Source organism: Pelobates fuscus, chromosome 8, assembly GCF_036172605.1.
Source record: "Pelobates fuscus isolate aPelFus1 chromosome 8, aPelFus1.pri, whole genome shotgun sequence".
Lineage (NCBI taxonomy): Eukaryota > Metazoa > Chordata > Amphibia > Anura > Pelobatidae > Pelobates > Pelobates fuscus.
Genome location: NC_086324.1, coordinates 71,548,894 through 71,569,542, shown reverse-complemented (window position 1 = coordinate 71,569,542; position 20,649 = coordinate 71,548,894). Strand labels below are relative to the sequence as shown.

The 20,649-nt window shown below is 41.9% G+C and overlaps 1 protein-coding gene across 6 annotated transcripts in view; it reads left to right on the top strand.

Moving 5' to 3' along the window:
- Nucleotides 1-20,649, top strand: part of LOC134571597 (UDP-glucuronosyltransferase 1A1-like) — an 84,576-nt gene that overhangs the window by 25,668 nt on the left and 38,259 nt on the right. The window contains exons 1-2 of one of the 6 annotated variants that reach the window (XM_063430028.1): nt 7,910-8,603; nt 15,666-15,903. The exons of 3 other annotated variants lie outside the window; for them this stretch is intronic. In XM_063430028.1, coding sequence (XP_063286098.1) covers nt 7,945-8,603; nt 15,666-15,903 — 897 coding nt within the window. In that variant the 5' untranslated portion in view covers nt 7,910-7,944. Of the gene's footprint in view, nt 1-7,909; nt 8,827-14,982; nt 15,904-20,649 lie in introns of those variants that run through there. 2 more of the 6 variants (XM_063430023.1, XM_063430025.1) reach the window with 2 other exon arrangements.

Genomic DNA, 20,649 nt, shown 5'->3' with positions numbered 1-20,649 from the left:
AATCCCTTTTTAAAATTCTTAACCATACATCCTAAGGGATCCGGAATCGTTGACTGCGACGCACCCATTTTTAACAATGGAACGTCGTCGACAACGATTACTATACACGCGTACTTATTCAACAGTCACACCCGTTTCCTCTGGCAACAGCACCACGTGGTACGGTTACCAAGTGAAACGTACACAATAACACAATAAACACTCAGGGAATTCCCGTACACACACAGCTGCTACACCAGTCACTATATAATCAATATTATGCCCTCTGGCGTAACTATACAGTCACCCACGCTATAATTCTCTATATACGAATTACCCGTCTATAACACACCCCAGTAACATCGTCTTTTACAAATAGCGGTTACAGTACGGTTAGCATAGGTCAAAGCACAAGTTAAGGTCACAATACAATTATTAGTGGTTATGGTGTTAAACATGCAATGGACGACAATGATTAGTACTTATTATACAATGTCAGTAAATATACAGGGTTATGGTACCGTGCACTATAATACAGCAACACACTATTAACACTCTCGCTAGACGGCTGAGCTCGCGCTATCTAACAAGATATACACTTTACTAAAACAATCGTTAACACATTTACAATTCCCAACTAAACTATTGGCCAGTACCTTGAATGGACTACCTAAAAACAATCTACATACGTTTTGGTTAGCCACACTGCCCAATCACCACATATATAGCGAGCTAGAGGACCGAATTTACACAGACGCCTCTTAGTCGCACTATACAACGAGCTAGAGGACCGAATTTACACAGACGCCTCTTAGTCGTACTATCAAAAGTCTAGTGGGTTCCAAATTTACACGCCTTCCCACTTAGCCCAGATAGGATGAGAACTAGCGAACCGAATTTACACAGACGCCGCTTAGTCTCCCGGTCCCTCCGACCTAGCGAACAAAATGTACACCCTAGAACGCTAGTCTAGACAAGACACCGGTGTCCGGCTAGGGCTTATTTTACACCAGAGCGCCCTGCCTGACTAACCAAATCAAACGGTCTGACTAAAGAGCGTTCGATCGAGCGGTGCGCCTTCGCTCCTTCCCTCCGACAGAGGGGGCAGATACAGATTCAAAAACCCCTTTGGGCCTACCGCACAATCGGTATACCCCTAGCGGGTCCTGCCGTCTAAAACAGCAGTTGTCTTACCTCCTCGTTCCTGAACCTGAGTTCACACTCATCGACGGGGACACCCCAGCACTTCTCACGTAGAGGCCGATGATCTCCTGGACAACAGACCAGTGGCGCCGAGACGAAGGGAGGTCCACGCAGAAGTTCAGGGGTGCAGCCGTAGAGAACGTGGGCAAAGATAGACCGTCTCACGCCTCTGCCTCTCAGCTACCGTTGAACGATGAGCTTCCCGGCCAATGCACCAAATGATACCGGAGAAACTGACGGAAGCCAAGCACAGAGAGATGGACACAGGTTTCTTCAGGAAGGAAGAGATTCTTTATTGGATCACCGATCGGGACTCAGAGGGACTAGCGTCACCAAAATACAGCAAATTCTGAGCCCCGGACAATAGTGCAGGCTCCTTATATAGGCATATAACTCCTCCCATATTAAGCTCCACCCGCACATTCTCTTAACCAATCAATACAAATAAGAATTAACTTCCTGTTTGACCGCATGGCTTGTCCAGCACAATGGAGGAGGGGGAATACTATATCCTGTATTCTTGCACATGCTCCGTACACTACTGATCGTATCTTGCCTCGTGCAACCAACTGATCGATACGTCAGCATATGCACGTACACATGCCACGTGGTAATCTCGGCCTACTAAATTTATTTTTACCGAGATTCCACCACAATACTTTATCTCAGTTAGCTGCATCTGTCTTGCTTCAGTTAAAGTCTATGGAACAGCTATTGTAACTTCTTATCACCTAATTCATTAATACTACTAAAAGACTCTTTCTGATTCAGTGTCTGCTAATTACTACCGTTTACTACTTAAAGCTACAGTGCCTATAATTGTGGACTTCAGTTAACATTTACTACTTAAAGCTACAGTGCCTGTAATTGTGGACTTCAGTTATCGTTTACTACTTAAAGCTACAGTGCCTGTAATTGTGGACTTCAGTTATCGTTTACTACTTAAAGCTACAGTGCCTATAATTGTGGACTTCAGTTATCGTTTACTACTTAAAGCTACAGTGCCTGTAATTGTGGACTTCAGTTATCGTTTACTACTTAAAGCTACAGTGCCTGTAATTGTGGACTTCAGTTATCGTTTACTACTTAAAGCTACAGTGCCTATAATTGTGGACTTCAGTTATCGTTTACTACTTAAAGCTACAGTGCCTGTAATTGTGGACTTCAGTTATCGTTTACTAATTAAAGCTACAGTACCTGTAATTGGACTTAAAGTCAATACCTTTTACTTTTTATAATAAATATTCAAACTATAAGAAATCTGCAGTTGTGTTCCTTCATAACAAATGTTTAGACGTGACAAGGACATTAGGTCCTTCCCTTATTAGTATTTAGGGCCCCCACCCACCGCTCAGGGGTGGGGGCCAGGGGGGAGGACATTAGGTCCCCCCCTTATTTTACTGTAGGGCACCCACCCACCGCAGAGGGGTGGGGGCCATGGGGGAGGACATTAGGTTCCTACCTTATTATAATTAAGGGCCCCCACCCACCGCTCAGGGGTGGGGGCCAGGGGGGAGGACATTAGGTCCCCCCCTTATTATAATTTAGGGCCCCCACCCACCGCTCAGGGGTGGGGGCCAGGGGGAGGACATTAGGTCCCCCCCCTTATTTTACTGTAGGGCCCCCACCCACCACTCAGGGGTGGGGGCCAGGGGGGAGGACATTAGGTCCTTCCCTTATTAGTATTTAGGGCCCCCACCCACCGCTCAGGGGTGGGGGCCAGTGGGGAGGACATTAGGTCCCCCCCCTTATTTTACTGTAGGGCACCCACCGCGGAGGGGTGGGGGCCATGGGGGAGGACATTAGGTTCCTACCTTATTATAATTAAGGGCCCCCACCCACCGCTCAGGGGTGGGGGCCAGGGGGGAGGACATTAGGTCCCCCCCCTTATTATAATTTAGGGCCCCCACCCACCGCTCAGGGGTGGGGGCCAGGGGGAGGACATTAGGTCCCCCCCCTTATTTTACTGTAGGGCCCCCACCCACCACTCAGGGGTGGGGGCCAGGGGGGAGGACATTAGGTCCTTCCCTTATTAGTATTTAGAGCCCCCACCCACCGCTCAGGGGTGGGGGCCAGGGGGGAGGACATTAGGTCCCCCCCCTTATTTTACTGTAGGGCACCCACCGCGGAGGGGTGGGGGCCATGGGGGAGGACATTAGGTTCCTACCTTATTATAATTAAGGGCCCCCACCCACCGATCAGGGATGGGGGCCAGGGGGGAGGACATTAGGTCCCCCCCCTTATTATAATTTAGGGCCCCCACCCACCGCTCAGGGGTGGGGGCCCGGGTGGAGGACAATAGGTCCCCCTCCATTATTTTACATTAGGGCCGCCCCCACCCACCGCTCAGGGGTGGGGGCCAGGGGGGAGGACATTAGGTGTCCCCCCTTATTCTGATTTAGGGCCCCCACCCACCGCTCAGGGGTGGGGGCCCTTGGGGAGGACAATATGTCCCCCCACCCGCCGCTCAGGCAGGGGGACCTTAATTATTTATTTTTTTTACAGTGAGCATGCCCCTACTCACGGTATAGCGAGTAGGGGCATAATTTACTAATACTAAGTAATATTTACTTAGTATTGGTAAATTTGGCTGAAAGACCAATTTAGGTCTTTCAGCCTTTTAGTAGATAGCTCCCTAATACCTTGGGAATTAGGGAGTTATCTACTTATTCATTCCTGTCATTACATTGACTGACCAAGTAACTTACATTGTATATGAATGTATGTTACTTGATTGTTGTAAGTGTTGCAAATGCTTACAGCTGAATCCTGGTTATGTATGTATACTTTTTATTTAAAATTGTTTACAATGTAACATTCTTCTTCTTTCACTGGGTAAGTATATTAGTACTTAGGCAATACTGTGCTTTGGAACTTCGGCACTTTGACACTTCGGAAATTCGGTAATTTCGGAACTTCGGGACCTCGGCAATTCGGCACTTCAGCAATTCGGACATTCGGAAGTACCCGAATGTCCGAATTGTCCGAAATTTGTCCGAATTCATATTCGGACCGAAACGAATTTCACATGTCTAGTACTTAGGCAATACTGTGCTTTGGAACTTCGGCACTTTGCCACTTTGGATCTTCGGAACTTCAGCACTTCGGAACTTCGACACTTCGGAAATTCGGTAATTTCTGAACTTCGGGACCTCAGCACTTCGGCAATTCGGACATTCGGAAGTACCCGAATGTCCGAATTGTCCGAAATTTGTCCGAATTCATATTCGGACCGAAACGAATTGCACATGTCTAGATATTGATACTTTGGAGAGAGTTCAGAGAAGGGCTACAAAATTAGTTCATGGATTGCAGGATAAAACTTACGAGGAAAGGTTAAAAACTTACCAGGAAAGGTTAAAGGAACTTAACATGTATAGCTTGGAGGAAAGACGAGACAGGGGGGATATGATAGAAACATTTAAATACATAAAGGGTATCAACACAGTAAAGGAGGAGACTAAATTTTAAGAAGAAAAACAACCACAACAAGAGGACATAGTCTTAAATTAAAGGGGCAAAGGTTTAAAAAGAATGTCAGGAAGTAATACTCTACTGAGAGGGTAGTGGATGCATGGAATAGCCTTGCTTGGAGAGACCTTATCCTATTTTCCAGAAGTCATGGTTTCTCACTATTCAGAAGGAAACTAATTTGTTGGTAAGACACACATTTTTTATCTTCTAATGAGCGTGAACTGAGTGGCACATTGCTGCAGTTATAAGACATTAAATGCTAGGCACAATGACAAAGAAGTCTGTGTCCAATTCACATACATGTTTGATCATGCATTATCTGATGAATGGGGCTACTGCTGAACTATATATCCTTTTAAATTATGTGGAAATGGACAGGCCTGCTTTGATATAGATGGTTGGAATCTCTGGTGCCTGGGAACAGGAGATCCATGGCAAGTTCCTCAATAATACAAATAAGACAACAACTCCATCACAGCTTCTTCTCTTTAGACATTACTGTACAACATTTTGGTCACATAAGGTTACTTAGGCACTAGGCTGCCTTTCAAGTTTGTCATTGTTTTGTGCTTATCATTTTATTCTAAGGTCCCTGAGGAAGTTCACATATAGTGAACGAAACGCGTAGGACCTATTGGCATTTTATATCTTATTTTATATTATTTGGTGGAATTTTTTTCACCTTATCAATAAAGCTGCCATTTTTTCACCATCACTGGAGTCCTGCATTTTGTATCCATCAGTGAACAACAGAAGGGATCACTTGGCCCCCCACTGCTATCGGGGGAGGCACCCTAGAGCGCTATTTTCACGTAATCTTGTGAGTGCATTACATTTATACAACTTTGTTTTTTTAAATTGTATTACACTATGTATGCGTTTTGTTTGTTCTAGATTTACAGCCGTATCCCAAATTCCTTTGTTGTCTTGTATTCTTACCTAGGCACTAGAGTCTGAGGAAGGATCATGTAACTGAACATTGCTCCTTCATGTTATCTACTTGGTGCTGCAAAAGTAAACCCTGTATATCTAAAAAGAAGAAGCTGTTACACTGACACTTTTGTCTTATTTACATATCCTTTTAACCCCTGGAAATAATGGTAAAGCAAGTATTCACTGGCAGATGTGAGCCTGGTTTTGGCAGCGATCATTGCAGACACTCTTAAACTACTGCATCACCTCTCAACTTCTGGCACCGTTAAACTACAACACGTGTGGGCAACTCTCAGCTCTCCATATGTTGTGGACTATATCTCATCATAACGCTTTTACAGCCATGACACATCTTGAGTGTTGCTCTCACTGTGCCTAGATAACAGCTACACCTTGCTGATGATGCACAAATCACACTGAAACGATTGGCCAGGGTTGCTTTATTTTGTGCAGAAAGAACTTGCCTGCATTTCAGATTCTGACTGCCCTTGGGGGTGAGATCATACTGATATGTAAATCTGTAATGCCACAAGTGAGCAAAAACTATTTTGGATATTCCAAAGGGCAAGCTATTTAGTTTCTCACTTTCTGCATGTGTTCTTAGTTTTTCGTAGAGAAGCACTGTGGTAAAGCCATGCCAGTATACGTTTGCCCTTGGTTTCAAATGAACTCCAGTAGATTGGTCCAAAATCGAAAAACTCCAAAATTACAAATTACAAATTAAAAATTAAACGACACAGACAATGGACAAAACCCATTGTAGCGGAGCTACCTGTATCACAGCTGTACGGTTCGTCGGAATTGGTTCCCCGGAAAAAATTGCATGGACAAAATTTGAACCGAAACATCACAGGGATGAAACCCAAGTCAACTAACTTTTTTTTACTCAGACGTCTACTTGTTAATAATGGAGCATGGGACCCTTTTAGTCTTTTAGATGAATGCACTTAGCACAAGCTCCTGCCCTTGAGTTTAGCTCCCTTATTTACAGCCAGGGAGGTGAATCAGTGATCAGTTATGCATTGTCACTATTATAAAATGAAACAAAGAGGACACACTGTTCACACATAGAGCAAGCAGCAGTGATTTCTGTATGTGGAATGTTCCTTTAAACCAAGGTTCTTGTAGCTGTCAAAAAAATCATTGGATATGTAGCTTTTTTATTTGATATAAACTACAGATTAGCTGCATACCAATGAATATTAAAGAATAAACCTGACAAAAATGAACACCTCATATATTGCAAATATATAATACATTAACATTATGCAAAAAAACACCTTTTCAATTTGCCAACAAATGTCAGCAGCAGGTAGCCCCCCTAGCTGATAAAGAGGAGGGTCAAGGCTAATCAAGGCTCTCTCTTTCCCCCTGCTCTGTGCGGCCGCACAGCTCGCAAACACTTAAGGACGGCCCTGATGCACACACACCCCACCATCCACCTGATCTAAATGAAAGCATGAATTATCAGACCAGGCAACCTTCTTTCATTGCTCCATCCCCATTGAAGGTGCTTTCGGCAGTGGACAGGGGTCTGCGACTATGCAGCCCCTTACGTAGCAAACTGCAATGCACTGTGTGTTCTGACACATTTCTATCATGGCCAGCATGACGTTTTTCAGCAATTTGAGCTACAGAATCTCTGTGTGATCGGACCAGATTTGCTAGCCTCTGCTCTATACTTGCATCAATGAGTATTGGGAGCTTATGACCATGACGTTGTTTCACTGTATGTCCTTTCTTGACATTTTTGGAGATGCTCTGACCTAGCCACCACTATTTGTCCCTTGTCAAAGTCACTCAGATATTTTCGCTTACCTATTTTTCCTGCTTCCAATATATGAAACTGAAGAACCGACTGTTCTCGAGCTGTCTAATATAACCCACCTCTTCACAGGTGGGTTTGTAACAATAATAATTAATGTTATTCACTTGTCGCTGGTTTTAATGTTGTGGCTGATTAGTGTAGTTTATTCACATGCGACAGTTGCTCTCACAAAAGGATCAGTAAAACTGCTTTATAAAATGATAGCAGCCATAGGTTAGCTGCTATCAATGTAGGAGAAGAGATAAATTCTTCACAATTGTGATTGCGGCATAGGGACAAAATAGTTATAGATAACTGAGTAGTCTAGCTGCCTACCTGGCATCTTGGTTGCTCTCACTAAAGTGATTTTTGTTTACACATCAAATCCGTTATATCATGAGATAAAGTGAGTGCATTGTACTCCTTGGCTCTGAACATTGAGTTTTGCAATGCTGCTGCGAAGGAACTGCTCAATGTCCAATCTATTTCTCAATTATTGTATAACAAGCTAAAGTACAGATGTGGAAAGTCATTTGACTGATGATTTTATGCTACAAGAGACCATGAATTGCCGCTGTGCCTCTCTCTGTATTAGTGCTATAGCTGTGCTTCTCACTCCTTTTCACCATTTGACTTTGGTGGAGGCTGGGAAGCTTCTTGTGGTACCAATTGATGGCAGTCATTGGCTGAGTATGCGGGATGTTCTGGATTTACTGCATCAGCAGGGGCACCATGTTGTTGTAATCGCTCCAGAAAGTACTATACATGTGAGCAGCTCTCCAAGCTACCACCTCAAGGTCTATCCAGTATCCATCTCTCAAGCACAAATGAAAAAACACATCTCCTCCTTCACTTTTGAGATTTTTACCCCAAGGCCTCTCCTCCAGAAATTGCAAAAAATACGTGAAAATCTGAAAGAAGGAGCAGAGCTTATGATGGACACTTGCATTCACATGTTGAACAATAGTCACTTAATACAATTCTTGGAAGAGAGCTCATTTGATGCTATCTTTACAGATCCAATGCTGCCATGTGGTCAGATACTTGCCGAGCACCTCACTGTACCTTCTATCTACTTCATGCATGGGATTCCTTGCAATTTAGATACAAAAGCCTCTAAGTGCCCACTACCTTTATCTTATGTCCCACAAATGTCCACCGGCTTGACAGACCATATGACCTTCACAGAACGGGTGAAAAACATTTTGTTTGAGCTGGTCATGAGTATATTTTGTAATGATGTATATGTTCCCTACCAAGAGTTGGCCTCAAAGTTTTTAAAAAAGGAGGTTATATTGGAGGAGATTTTAAGCCACGGAGCTATTTGGTTGATGAGACAGGACTTTGTCTTGGACTTTCCTAGGCCAGTGATGCCCAAAATGGTCTTCATTGGAGGAATCAATTGTGGTGAAACAAAAACACTGAACAAGGTGAGAATTAAATCATTTTCTAGAACTGGTGTCTGTCTGCATGCATGTATTAATTATTGTTATGAATAAATATTTTAGCATCTTATGTTGACAACAGTCAACGACTTCCACACACCGCCCAATCTTAGTCGGTATGAAACTGGGAGGGTGGAGGAGCCAGACTATGAGGGTAACAGTGAAAAGGGCAGAGCTGCTCATAGAAGGGGGGTGTTAGCCTGGTGTGAATGCACTCCAAACTGACTCCGTGGCCAAACCCATTTAGGGCCAACCATGCACAGAGTGCTGCTGAAGTTTCTCAGTGTAGTCATATAGCCCTGTTACAAGGGCTTGTGGGTGGTAGGTGATATTCTTGAGGAGGGATGAGATGGGTGAGATCTCCCCCCCAGTAATATTCTGGTTAAAAGTCCTTGCTTTGGATATGTGCAGTGAAGCTAAGCTGGTTCATTTCAGCTTCCTCCCCCCCCCCCCCCCCCCCCGTTTGTATTTTAACCCCTTAGTGACCAGAACACTTTTTAATTTTCTTACCGTTAGGGACCAGGCTCTTTTTACATTTCTGCGGTGTTTGTGTTTAGCTGTAATTTTCCCCTTACTCATTTACTGTACCCACACATATTATATACAGTTTTTCTCGCCATTAAATGGTCTTTCTAAAGATACCATTATTTTTATCATATCATATAATTTACTATAAAAAAATTTTAAAATATGAAAAAAAAAAACCTTTTCTAACTTTGACCCCCAAAATTTGTTACGCATCTGCAACCGCCAAAAAAACCCGTGCTAAATAGTTTCTAAATTTTGTCCTCAATTTAGAAATGCCCAATTTTAACATGTTCTTAGCTTTTACACGCAAGTTACATTGTAACACTGATATCTGTCAGACATCTCTGAATAACCCTTCATATGTATATATTTTTTTAAAAGAAAGACAACCCAAGGTATTAAACTTGGGGTATTTTGACTCTTTTCATGCAACCATTTTACCACCAATCTATGCAAAATTAAAAACAAATAATAATAATAGGTGATTTTTTTGACACACATAGCAATTTAAGAGTACATGTACGGAGAACTTTAAGGGTTACTGCCAAAGAACACCCCAGTATGTGTTCAGCATTGTAATGTGTCCAACTTGTAATTTTCACACATTGTCATCATGCACCCATGTCCTATTTGGGACATTTTTGAAGCCGGACAGTGTAATTTACCCCCATCAAACTATATATTTTTGAAAAGTAGACACCCTAGGGTATTTCAAATGGTGATATTTTAACACTTTCCATGCACTAATTCTACCACCGGTCTTTGTCAATCTTTTGGGTAGTCATTTTTTTGTGTTATTTTTCACACACATTTTACTTTACATTGCTATGTTAGGTCTGCCTCTAGTGGCTGTTTACCAGACAGTCACTAGGGGCACTTCCTGTTGTTTCATGCAGTATGACTTTGTGTAATGATGCTGGGCTTCCTCAGGCTCCGCAGGAGGACTTTCAGCGTCTTCAAATCTCCCTTAGGAAAGCATTAAATCAATGGTTTCCTATGGGAAGGCCTAATGTGCGCATGGCTCTCAGCACACATGCACATTAGGTTTCCCCTCAGCACTGACGTTGGAGGAGACAGAGACAGAGTCAGCACCGAGGGACTAGGTGGGTTAGTGTAAAAGGATTTATTAGCCTTTATTTCCCGGTGGAGGGGGTGGACAATGGAAAACTTTTGTGTTCGATATACAGCTTTGTATTCCTAATGGACTAATTCTGACCGCAATGGCAAGTTTGAAGCCAAATATGGTCGGAATTCGGTCAGCCAGGCAAATCCACTGCAACCGCACAGATACATTTGGTGTACAGATTAAAATTGGTACTTTCGCATCTGTATCCTATGCAAAGTATCAGATTTGGAATATTCACCAAGCACAGATTTGCTAAGATTCAGAACTGAATTTATCCAATAGGATGCATATTCTCAAATTACCGTTCACTTGCGTTTTTGCAAGTGAAAGTTAATTTTAATCTATTTGCCTGCTAGCAGCCATGGGGAAAATAGTTAAATAAACCTTGACACTATGAGGGTTTATTATATGGCGGCTGGCCAGAGCTTGCTAGCCGCTGCAACATTAAAAAAGATAAAATAAATAAAAAAGAAATAAGCTTATAATGATCAGTAACACCCCCATAATACTATAAGCGAGGTTTAAAACCACCCTATGCCCTCACCTTTGCCTCAATCCCATAGTCCACCCCTGTGTTCCCACCCATGCCTTGTGAATCAAATCAGTTATATCACGAGTGAAAGTGAGTGCATTGTACTCCTTGGCTCTGAACATTGAATTTTGCAATGATGCTGCTAAGGAACTGCTCAATGTCCAATCTATTACTCATTGTATAATATGCTAAAGTACAAATGTGTAAAGTAAATTAGCTGATGAGTTTATGCTACAAGTGACCATGAATTGCTGCTGTGCCTCTCTCTGTATTAGTGCTATAGCTGTGCTTCTCATTCCTTTTCACCATTTAACTTTGGTTGAGGCTGGGAAGCTTCTTGTAGTACAAATGGACGGCAGTCACTGGCTGAGTATGCGGGCAGTTCTGGATTTACTGCATCTGTGAGGGCACCATATTGCTGTAGTCACTCCAGAAATTACATCTGAGCAACTCTCCAAGCTATGAGCTCAAACTCTATCCAGTATCCTTCTCTCAGGCAGAGATGAAAAAACGCATCTCCTCTTTTTCTTCTGAGATGTTTACCCCAAGACCTCTCCTGCAGAAATTGCAAAAAAAATAGTGGAAATCTGAAACAGGGAGCAGCGCTTATGATGGACACTTGCATTCACCTGTTGAACAATAGTCACTTAATACAATTCTTGGAAGAGAGCTATTTGATGCTGTCTTTACGGATCCAATGCTGCCATGTGGTCAGATACTTGCTGAGCACCTTGTTGTACCTTCTATCTACTTCATGGGTGGGATTCCTTGCAATTTAGATACCAAGGCCTCTAAGTGCCCACTACCTTTATCTTATGTCCCACAAATGTTCACAGGCTTTACAGACCATATATGACCTTCACAGAACGGGTTAAAAACATTTCATTTGAGCCGGTCATGAGTTTATTTTGTAATGATCTATATGTTCCCTACCAAGAGATTGCCTCAAAGTTTTTGAAAAAGGAAGTTATATTGGAGGAGATTGTAAGCCACGGACCTACTTGGTTGATGAGACAGGACTTTTCTCAGAATTTCCTAAGCCAGTCATGCCCCAAATGGTCTTTATTGGAGGAATCAATTGTGTTGAAACAAAGCCACTGACCATTGTGAAAATTAAATTCAACCTATGGCGCTAACAATGAAAGGAGCAGGGCTGCCCAAAGAACGGGTGTATCATCCTGGTGTTAATCAGGCTGACTGACTGCCTTCCTGGCCAGGCCCAATCAGGACAGATGGTGCACACAGTGCTACTGAAGATTTATCTGCATGCCCTGACACAATTCATCACAGCATGAATATGTCTAATAATGCGCTCGCATGTGCTGGGGACAGTTTCCTGATGTCCCCAGTTCTGCAGCAACACAAATAAACCAGAATGTAAGGACTGGACAGAATGGTTGCACTGGATCTGGGACTGATAGGAGGTATGTTGCAACCAGGCAAGGACCAACAGCAATCTGGGCCCAGGGGCAGATTTAGACCTCGGGCCTCCTCAAAACCAATACGTATGCTCCAGGCATGAATTCACCCTACTGTTAAAAGAACACTGCAAATACATAGAGCACTTCAGCTTATTAAAGGGGCTTTATGTCTATGGAATCTGTCATTTAAAAAAAATAAAATCTATAAAAGTTCCTATTTTATTAAAAATCTGCACTTTTATAAGTGGGTACCAAAACACCTGTTTGACAGCTTGGGGAGATTTCTTCCTCTTCTGTTGGCCCTACAGAGTTGCTTAAGGCATCTGCCAATATTTCACAATGATCTGTACTACTACTGCTCATTGACTTATATCTATCAAAGAAAGCCAGCATGTGTACACTCTCAACCACAAAAGCTTTTCTATGAGAAGCCTCTGATTGGTCAACTTGCGGGCACAGACTGAACGTCTCTACTGGGGATAGAGAGGAGGTCTATGCAAACTGCCTAAGTGTTCAATCTGCCCCTAATGCAATGCATGTAAAACAAATATTGTGGCACTTTTTTGTATCCTGCGGTTATGATTCTAGAAATTATGTTAAGATCCTATAATGAATATAGTCTCTGGACTATAGACCAACCAGTTGGTTGTGCTAGCTTTTGATACCTTAAGTTGGAAAAGAAAAGTAGACCAACTATGGGATTAAGAGAGCATAATGTCATATTCAAATTTTGGCATGAGATTATTTTGTCCCTAAATGTATTATTTAGATCACCCTGGGATTGTATAGGATATGAGCTTTTCATGCATATATGCAGGTATAAAATCAAACTGATAACAATCTCTAACATGTTTCTATCCATGATCTTTGTCCCTTTTCATAAGCCATGACAATATTTGCCTTTCCTTGAGTGCCTGGGTGGATTCACTACATGTACTTGATCTGTTCTGACTTGTACTTATTTTTGAATATTTTCCATTGTTCAGCTTGACCATGTTTCTGCTCTCTTACCTTTGAATCATTTGTGTTTGAAAAACATCTGCATCAAAGGTAAAAAAAAGTCCATACACAAAACATATTTCCAAAAAAACAAAAACAATTAAAAAGATGAATCCAGAATCATATATTCATATTTTCTTCATCATTTAAGTTGTGTATGGGGTCTTCTGATTCACTGTAGACATTCTGGATGAATCTAGGTCATTTACAATTAATGTAAACAATAATGATCAATTCAACCACCATATTGTGAGCCATGAACGTTCAGAGGTTCCCAAACTATTTACTATTTCTCCTGGGAGTAACTGTTGACATCTTGGGGCTCTGTCCTCAAACTCTCTAGTGATGGTGAACAGTTACTTGGCAACTTCTCAGTTACTCTACTTGACCCTAAACCCTCATAGCATAGAGACAGTGGCCTGGCCGCCTGGGGAGGCAGGGCGGAGGAAGAGCAGGGAGAACCTGGGACAGAAAGAAATGCATAGATTGGAAATAACAGCAACTTTAGTTAGGTAATTGAGCCGTTTCTCAATTTGTGTTTCAAAAACAAATACTTTGTGTAGGTTTGTGCAGAGAATTGTCCAGATCATTGCCAATAATTGAGCAATATTGCAAGCTCACTGATCTACGTAAAAGTCCCTTTGATCCCATGTACCTGAGTGAGTGCCAATCAGGTGTCAGCTAAAAACCATTTAATAAATAACAATTCCTAAAATATTAATGAATGTTCTGTGTTGTTTGGCACATGCAAGTAGTGTTCCAAAGGCTGCATGGTAATCAGGCAAAAAAAAACTGCAACCTTTGCCATGGACTCATGCCACTCGAACGTTGTCCATCGATAAAATGCAACTGAGCACCAAACTCACAGACTTTACACAGTTAGACATATTAACTAAAATTATTTTTTGTGAATTAAAATGTTTGGTCAAAATATCTGAACTGAAGAAAATCTCCAAGTTAACTATGTTTTCAGTTTGGATTCTTGATTATTCATATTTTAGTGAATGATCCTGACTGTATTAGTTAAATTTGGTTTGAAAAAAAAACTAAAAAACTAAAGAGATACAACTCATCTTATCACATCAATACCCATCTCTACCAGCACTGGTGGCTCTATACAGCCTTGCGTTCATGGATCGGGACATTACATTTCACTTATTGGGACATTTTATTGATTTGGTAAAATATGTTTAAGGAACATTCCAAGTGCCATAAGCATTACAGAGTGCTCTAGTAAAAATTTTGGTAGTTTTACGCTTCAGCAATACCAGGGGTCATTGCATTTGTTTATGCTAGTGTCATTTTAAACACCTCTGGTGCAAATTACTAAAATTGAAGTAATCACCATACAAACCTCTGAAACCAACATTAAAATCCCTGTATTTTGTATCGCATTGTTCTAATAGAGTGACTATTAATTGGGTAATCCATCATTTGAAAAGCGATATTGAGAAACTTTAGAGCTTGTGTGAAAAAAGCAAAGTTCATATCCTGATTGTTTAAACTAGACTTATCTGTGTAAATGTTCCCTGGAGATATCTTTCGCACAATGAACCAGCAGAATCTCATGTAAAGTCACACAAGAACTGCTTTCTTTGCCGGTAGCAGAAATGGTTCCAGGTATTCCTATTAGAATTGTACTTTTTTTGGTGTCTCTAAGTCTAGCTTGTGGTGGGAAACTACTTGTGTTTCCCCAGGATGGTAGCCACTGGCTCAGCTTGCAGACGGTCGTTGATAAATTAGCAGATAGAGGTCACCAGATTGTCTTGGTCATCCCAGAAACCAACTTTCTCTTCAAAGATCTAGGCAATGTAACTGTCAAAACATTCTCCTTGCCTTATACTAAAGAATTTATGGACTCCCAGTTTAAAGAAGCTGCCAGACTTATGTTCACACACATGTCATTCCTACAGAAGATTGAATCTTTGTACACCAGAATTACAAATACTAGCAACTGGCTTTTGACTTCATGTCAACACTTTCTGAAGAATGATAGTCTCATCGGATATTTGGAGCAAAGCAAATTTGATGCTATGTTAAGTGACCCTGTCTTCCCATGTGGGGAGATAGCGGCACAATACCTGTCTATTCCTTCAGTCCACTTCATGCGTGGGACTCCCTTTGGAATGGACCTGGAAGCGTCTCAATCTCCTAACCCTCCATCCTACGTGCCCAGGATTTTCACCCAATACACAGACCAAATGACCTTCTGCCAAAGAGTCAAGAATGTTATAGTGCGAACCACTGATTTTTTCATGTGCAGGCTATTCTATAAACCTTTTGCACAGCTGGCTTCGGACTTCCTGAAGAAGGATATTACTGCTGTGGATCTTTTCAGCCGGGCTTCCATCTGGCTGATGAGATATGACTTTGCTTTCGAATTTCCCAGACCTATAATGCCAAACATGGTGTTGATAGGAGGCATAAATTGTGTACGCAAAAAGCATCTTTCACAGGTAAATCATATGTTTTATCTATCATTCGGTTTTAGTTTATTCAGATGTCAAAAGTCTTCTAATGAATGTGACTCCTCTTCGCAAAAGGGTCAAATGCAAAGCAATGTTCCATATTCATAATATACAGAAAAGAATATGATAGCATTAGGCAGAGTTGGCGTGTGTGTGTGTGTGGGGGGGGGGGGGGGGGGAGGGGTTGTGGGGGATTCCACTTTCATCACATTAGCATGTTCATGCTTTTTTCTTTTACACATCAATGTACTAATTTTTGCAAGTAGCTGCCTGCTTATTTAAACAAATGTCCGACAGTGTACAGTTAACATTTCAGTCCAAATCTGTTTTTTTTTTTTACATTGCGTTTGTTGACTGTACGCAGCTGTACTTTTTTTTAATATGAAGTAATTTGACTACTCTACTTCACAGTGAAAAATTAATTTTCAATGTAAATTTTGTTCTCACCTGTGTATCTGCGCCCTACACTTTGCAATGCTTTACGAGGCTGGTATAAGAATGTTTCCAGGGCTGCTTTATGTCTCAGTCTGGCCCTGGGAAGCCCTGGGTGAGAGTGATCCAACACGTCATTCCTCGCAGTGCTCTACGGTAGCTGCGCAGCGGTTGAGGCAGTGCACAGAATGGGCTGTTTTCCAAACATTCCCTGACATGGGTAGTGGTGTGAATGTTATCAGAAATCCCCTATTGTTATTATTATTATTATTCTTTATAAAGTGCCAACAAATTCCGCAGCGCTGTGCATTCCTACATACCCTGCTGTGGGACAGGAGTAATTAAGAAAATGTGGGATCCCCAGAACTATTAATATCTCTGCAGAGATGTCATATGAGTTTCCCCATCTCAGGGAAAGTGAATTCACTCCATAGCATTTTGTGTGCTGGATGAGGGTGATGGGATTTCCTGCTACCTTATTTCTTATTTGTTTGCGCTGATGGATATTTAGAAACTTGGAAGCTTTCTGGGAACTTGTGCTGAAATGTCTATTTGCTGAGGAACAAAATAAAATAGTTTAAAAAAAAAAAAAGAAGCTGTTTTCACCTGTCCTGTTCCAACAGTAAATCCATATCTGCCACCATTAGTATTTCCTCAAGGAGCAGAGATAGTCTTCACCCCTCCCACACTGTTTAGGAGCATGTAGTCACTGGCTGCATCACTGCTGAATGCTCTCCTGATATGAAACTGACAACAGACTACCTTCTATAGCAAAACCAAAAAGAATCTGGCACTTTGAATTACCAGAACAGAAGTTTTATATGAAACCCTCCAGCAATGTTACATCCCCAATAAGGGCTTTTATCAAGCAAAAAACACTGACCAAAACTGACATCAACAGCCGTCAGTAATGAGTTAGGAGTACAGGTGCTATACTCACTGTAAATGACATTGAGGCAACTTAAAGGACCACTATAGGCACCCAGACCACTTCAGCTTAACCCCTTAAGGACCAAACTTCTGGAATAAAAGGGAATCATGACATGTCACACATGTCATGTGTCCTTAAGGGGTTACAGGGACACTATAGTCACCTGAACAACTTTAGCTTAATGAAGTGGTCTGGGTGCCAGGTCCAGCTAGGTTTAACCCTTTTTGCAGTAACCATAGCAGTTTCAGAGAAACTGCTATGTTTACTTTAGGGTTAGTCCAGCCTCGAGTGGCTGTCTCATTGACAGCCGCTAGAGGCGCTTCCGCGCTTCTCACTGTGATTTTCACAATGAGAAGACGCCAGCGTCTATAAGAAAGCATTGATATTGCTTTCCTATGAGACTGGCTGAATGCGCACGCGGCTCTTGACGCGCATGCGCATTCAGCCGGTGACGGAAGAAGAGGGACCCTTCCTCACCATCCAGCCAGGTGGCAGTGGGACCCTGAGGGTGGGGGCACCCTCAGGGCACTATAGTGCCAGGGAAATGAGTATGTTTTCCTGGCACTATAGTGGTCCTTTAACCCCTTAAGGACACATGACATGTGTGACATGTCATGATTCCCTTTTATTCCAGAAGTTTGGTCCTTAAGGGGTTAAAACAGTGTCACACACATCATTTTTGCAGTTTGCAAATGTGCAATCATAGTAATAATTGCAGATCCCTTACAAATGCTCCTGTATAAATACCGATCTTGGTGTTCCTGAATGGAAATCTATACATATATCTATACATTTGACACAGGTATTAGTGAGCATTTCGTAACCTCCTAATATCCATATATAGTATGCTAGCGGTAAGAGTGTGGGCTAAGTCTGAACAAAAGTATGTGTGCATGCTGTTGCCTACGCAGAGGTATAAAGTGTCAGGCTAGGTAAGGCACTTGGCAATTTAGTGCATTTATTGTCCTAGTAGTACTGGGCATTGTGCATCCTCACAAGTCCCAGTATGGTGGCAGCGATATGTTGAACTGAGGTTGATCATAAGAGCGCGTCCAGGGCCGGATTAAGAGCACACTGGGCCTGGTGCTGACAATTATGATGGGCCTAATTACGGAATCTTATCGACCAAAAACACTAAAACAGTCACACCTATCTGATGGAGATGGTGCTGGAGGGAAACTCATAGGATGCAGCTATGAGAAAACACATACTCTATGCAAATCTCTCTCTAATTTATGCTTTCATCTTTCAAGTAAATCCATAACCCCTAACAGCCGTGTCCAGTGAAGCAGGAAGTCAATGGGTGGGGTAAAAGGGTGGGCCACTGGTGCTACCAGACCTGCCAAAAGGGGATAACATGACCAGGCCTGCTAAAAGGGGAGAACATGTGACCAGACCTGCCAAACGGGGAGAACATGCCCAAAAAAGGGGCATGTCTGTCCAAAGAATTTGAAGGACAGCCTGGCATGAATGCATGTCAGGCTTCCCGCCAATCCTGCAGGCTGTCCAACTAAGGGCATACTATGCAGGTAGCACCCTGAGCTTGACATAAATGCGTCTAATGATGCGCTCACTCCATGCTTTCTAAGGACTGTCCCCTAGCACTCGCTGGTCCACTTGTCTCCGTACCTTCTTACTAGCAGGCAGAAGTTCCTGGTATATAGTCTGAGAAAGAGAAAATATGTATGCAGTAAGTGTAAAAGAAAGGGGACATGCCACAGTGAGAGACCAACGTCTGCATTACCTGAACTAATTTTATTGTCAGCCAGTCCACACAAGTTTTGTTCCCATACATCCCTCTTAAGCTTCCAAACTTAAAGGGACACTATAGTTGATGTAGATTAATGATGTAGATTAATTTAGAAATAAACAAATATGTTTAAATGTCTATCTGTTCCTGTCCAAATCTGAGATGATTAAATTGCGTATACGCAGAAGTAAGCTCACACTGACACATGGAGTTCAGGTTAAAAGCACTTCAGAAAATTTAATGCAATCTGGTTGGAAAACAGTTGTGCAGATCTTTTTAAAAGCAAAATGACATCATCATTGAATATCAGATAATAACAAATAAACATCATTAATTGGATTAAACGTTATGTGACTATATCAGTGTCCACCCATCAATATTATTAATTGGATCAAAAACTAAGTGGTTAGCTTCGTGTCCACCCACCAAGAGGTGGTATTATTTTGGACACGGGTGGGGACAAGGGGGTCTTGAGCGTCATTTTACACGGTCGGTGATGTCAGATCTCGTGGTCAGGTGCAAGGTCTCTTATGAATAGAACATTTCATTACTACAGTGTTCTCATGGCCTTCAATTTATACTATGTTGCGAGTTAGGGGAAATTCAGCAGTTCCTGGGTTAGTCATATCTTTATGGAAAAATACAGTCTTTGTCTATTGTGTTAGATGTGCTGAGCAATTCTGTCATGTAATGTAGTTTTCATATGGAGAAGTCAGGTTAGGAGGACAAAATGGAGGATTTGTCACAGCATCAGGTTAAAATGGAGTTAGTGCAATAATTCAATACAAGTACAATAAAGATTTTTAATAATTCTACATCAGTCCCCCCTATGAAATGTTAATATTCTAAGAGATAAACTTTATTAGTTAGTTTCAGAGGACAGGTTAGCCCAAAGGCACAAAACCCTATGAAGTAACGGTTCTTAAAGTCTTCTTAGTTCTTCAGAGGGACATCATAAATAGACGAGCTTACATTACCATATGGACCTGTGTTATCTGGAATATAGGCACAACAAGTCATGGTGACAGGTAAACGTTGTTGGTTGCAATAGATATAATAAATGCAAATCAAAATATTATTATAATTATTAGCAGTGACGATTGGGAAAATGGACTCAAACTTTCCTTTTACTGCAAAATCATCTGGTACCCCCCTTGGCACACCTATGGCATCCATATATATATGTGTGTGTCAAACTTTCCCTTTAGAGGGGTGCTCCTCTTTATGTTCTGAAGCATGAATGTGGTGTGTCAAGAGTACCTTGTCATGTATTATGTGTATGGACATAATAACCTTGGCTAGGGCGCATTTGCTTATGCATTGTAGTATTAAACCTGTCTCACGCTACACCAGCGTAGGTGGACTCGGATCATTTAGTCAATATTAATATCACCACAAACTCAGGATGGGCAAATAATCCTGAGGGAGCTTGGCGTTTGGATTGCTTTAGCTTCACGAGGTCTCCTTTTGGGGTCCTCGGCTTTCCATCGATGGCAAGTGGTCAGGCATTATTATGGCCATCAAACACCTACTTGTTGGTATCTTTTTTCTTTAGAGTCAAAAGTGTGTCAAAATCAACAAATGTTACTTCTCATGTTGCAGAGAGAGAGAGAGAGTCTTG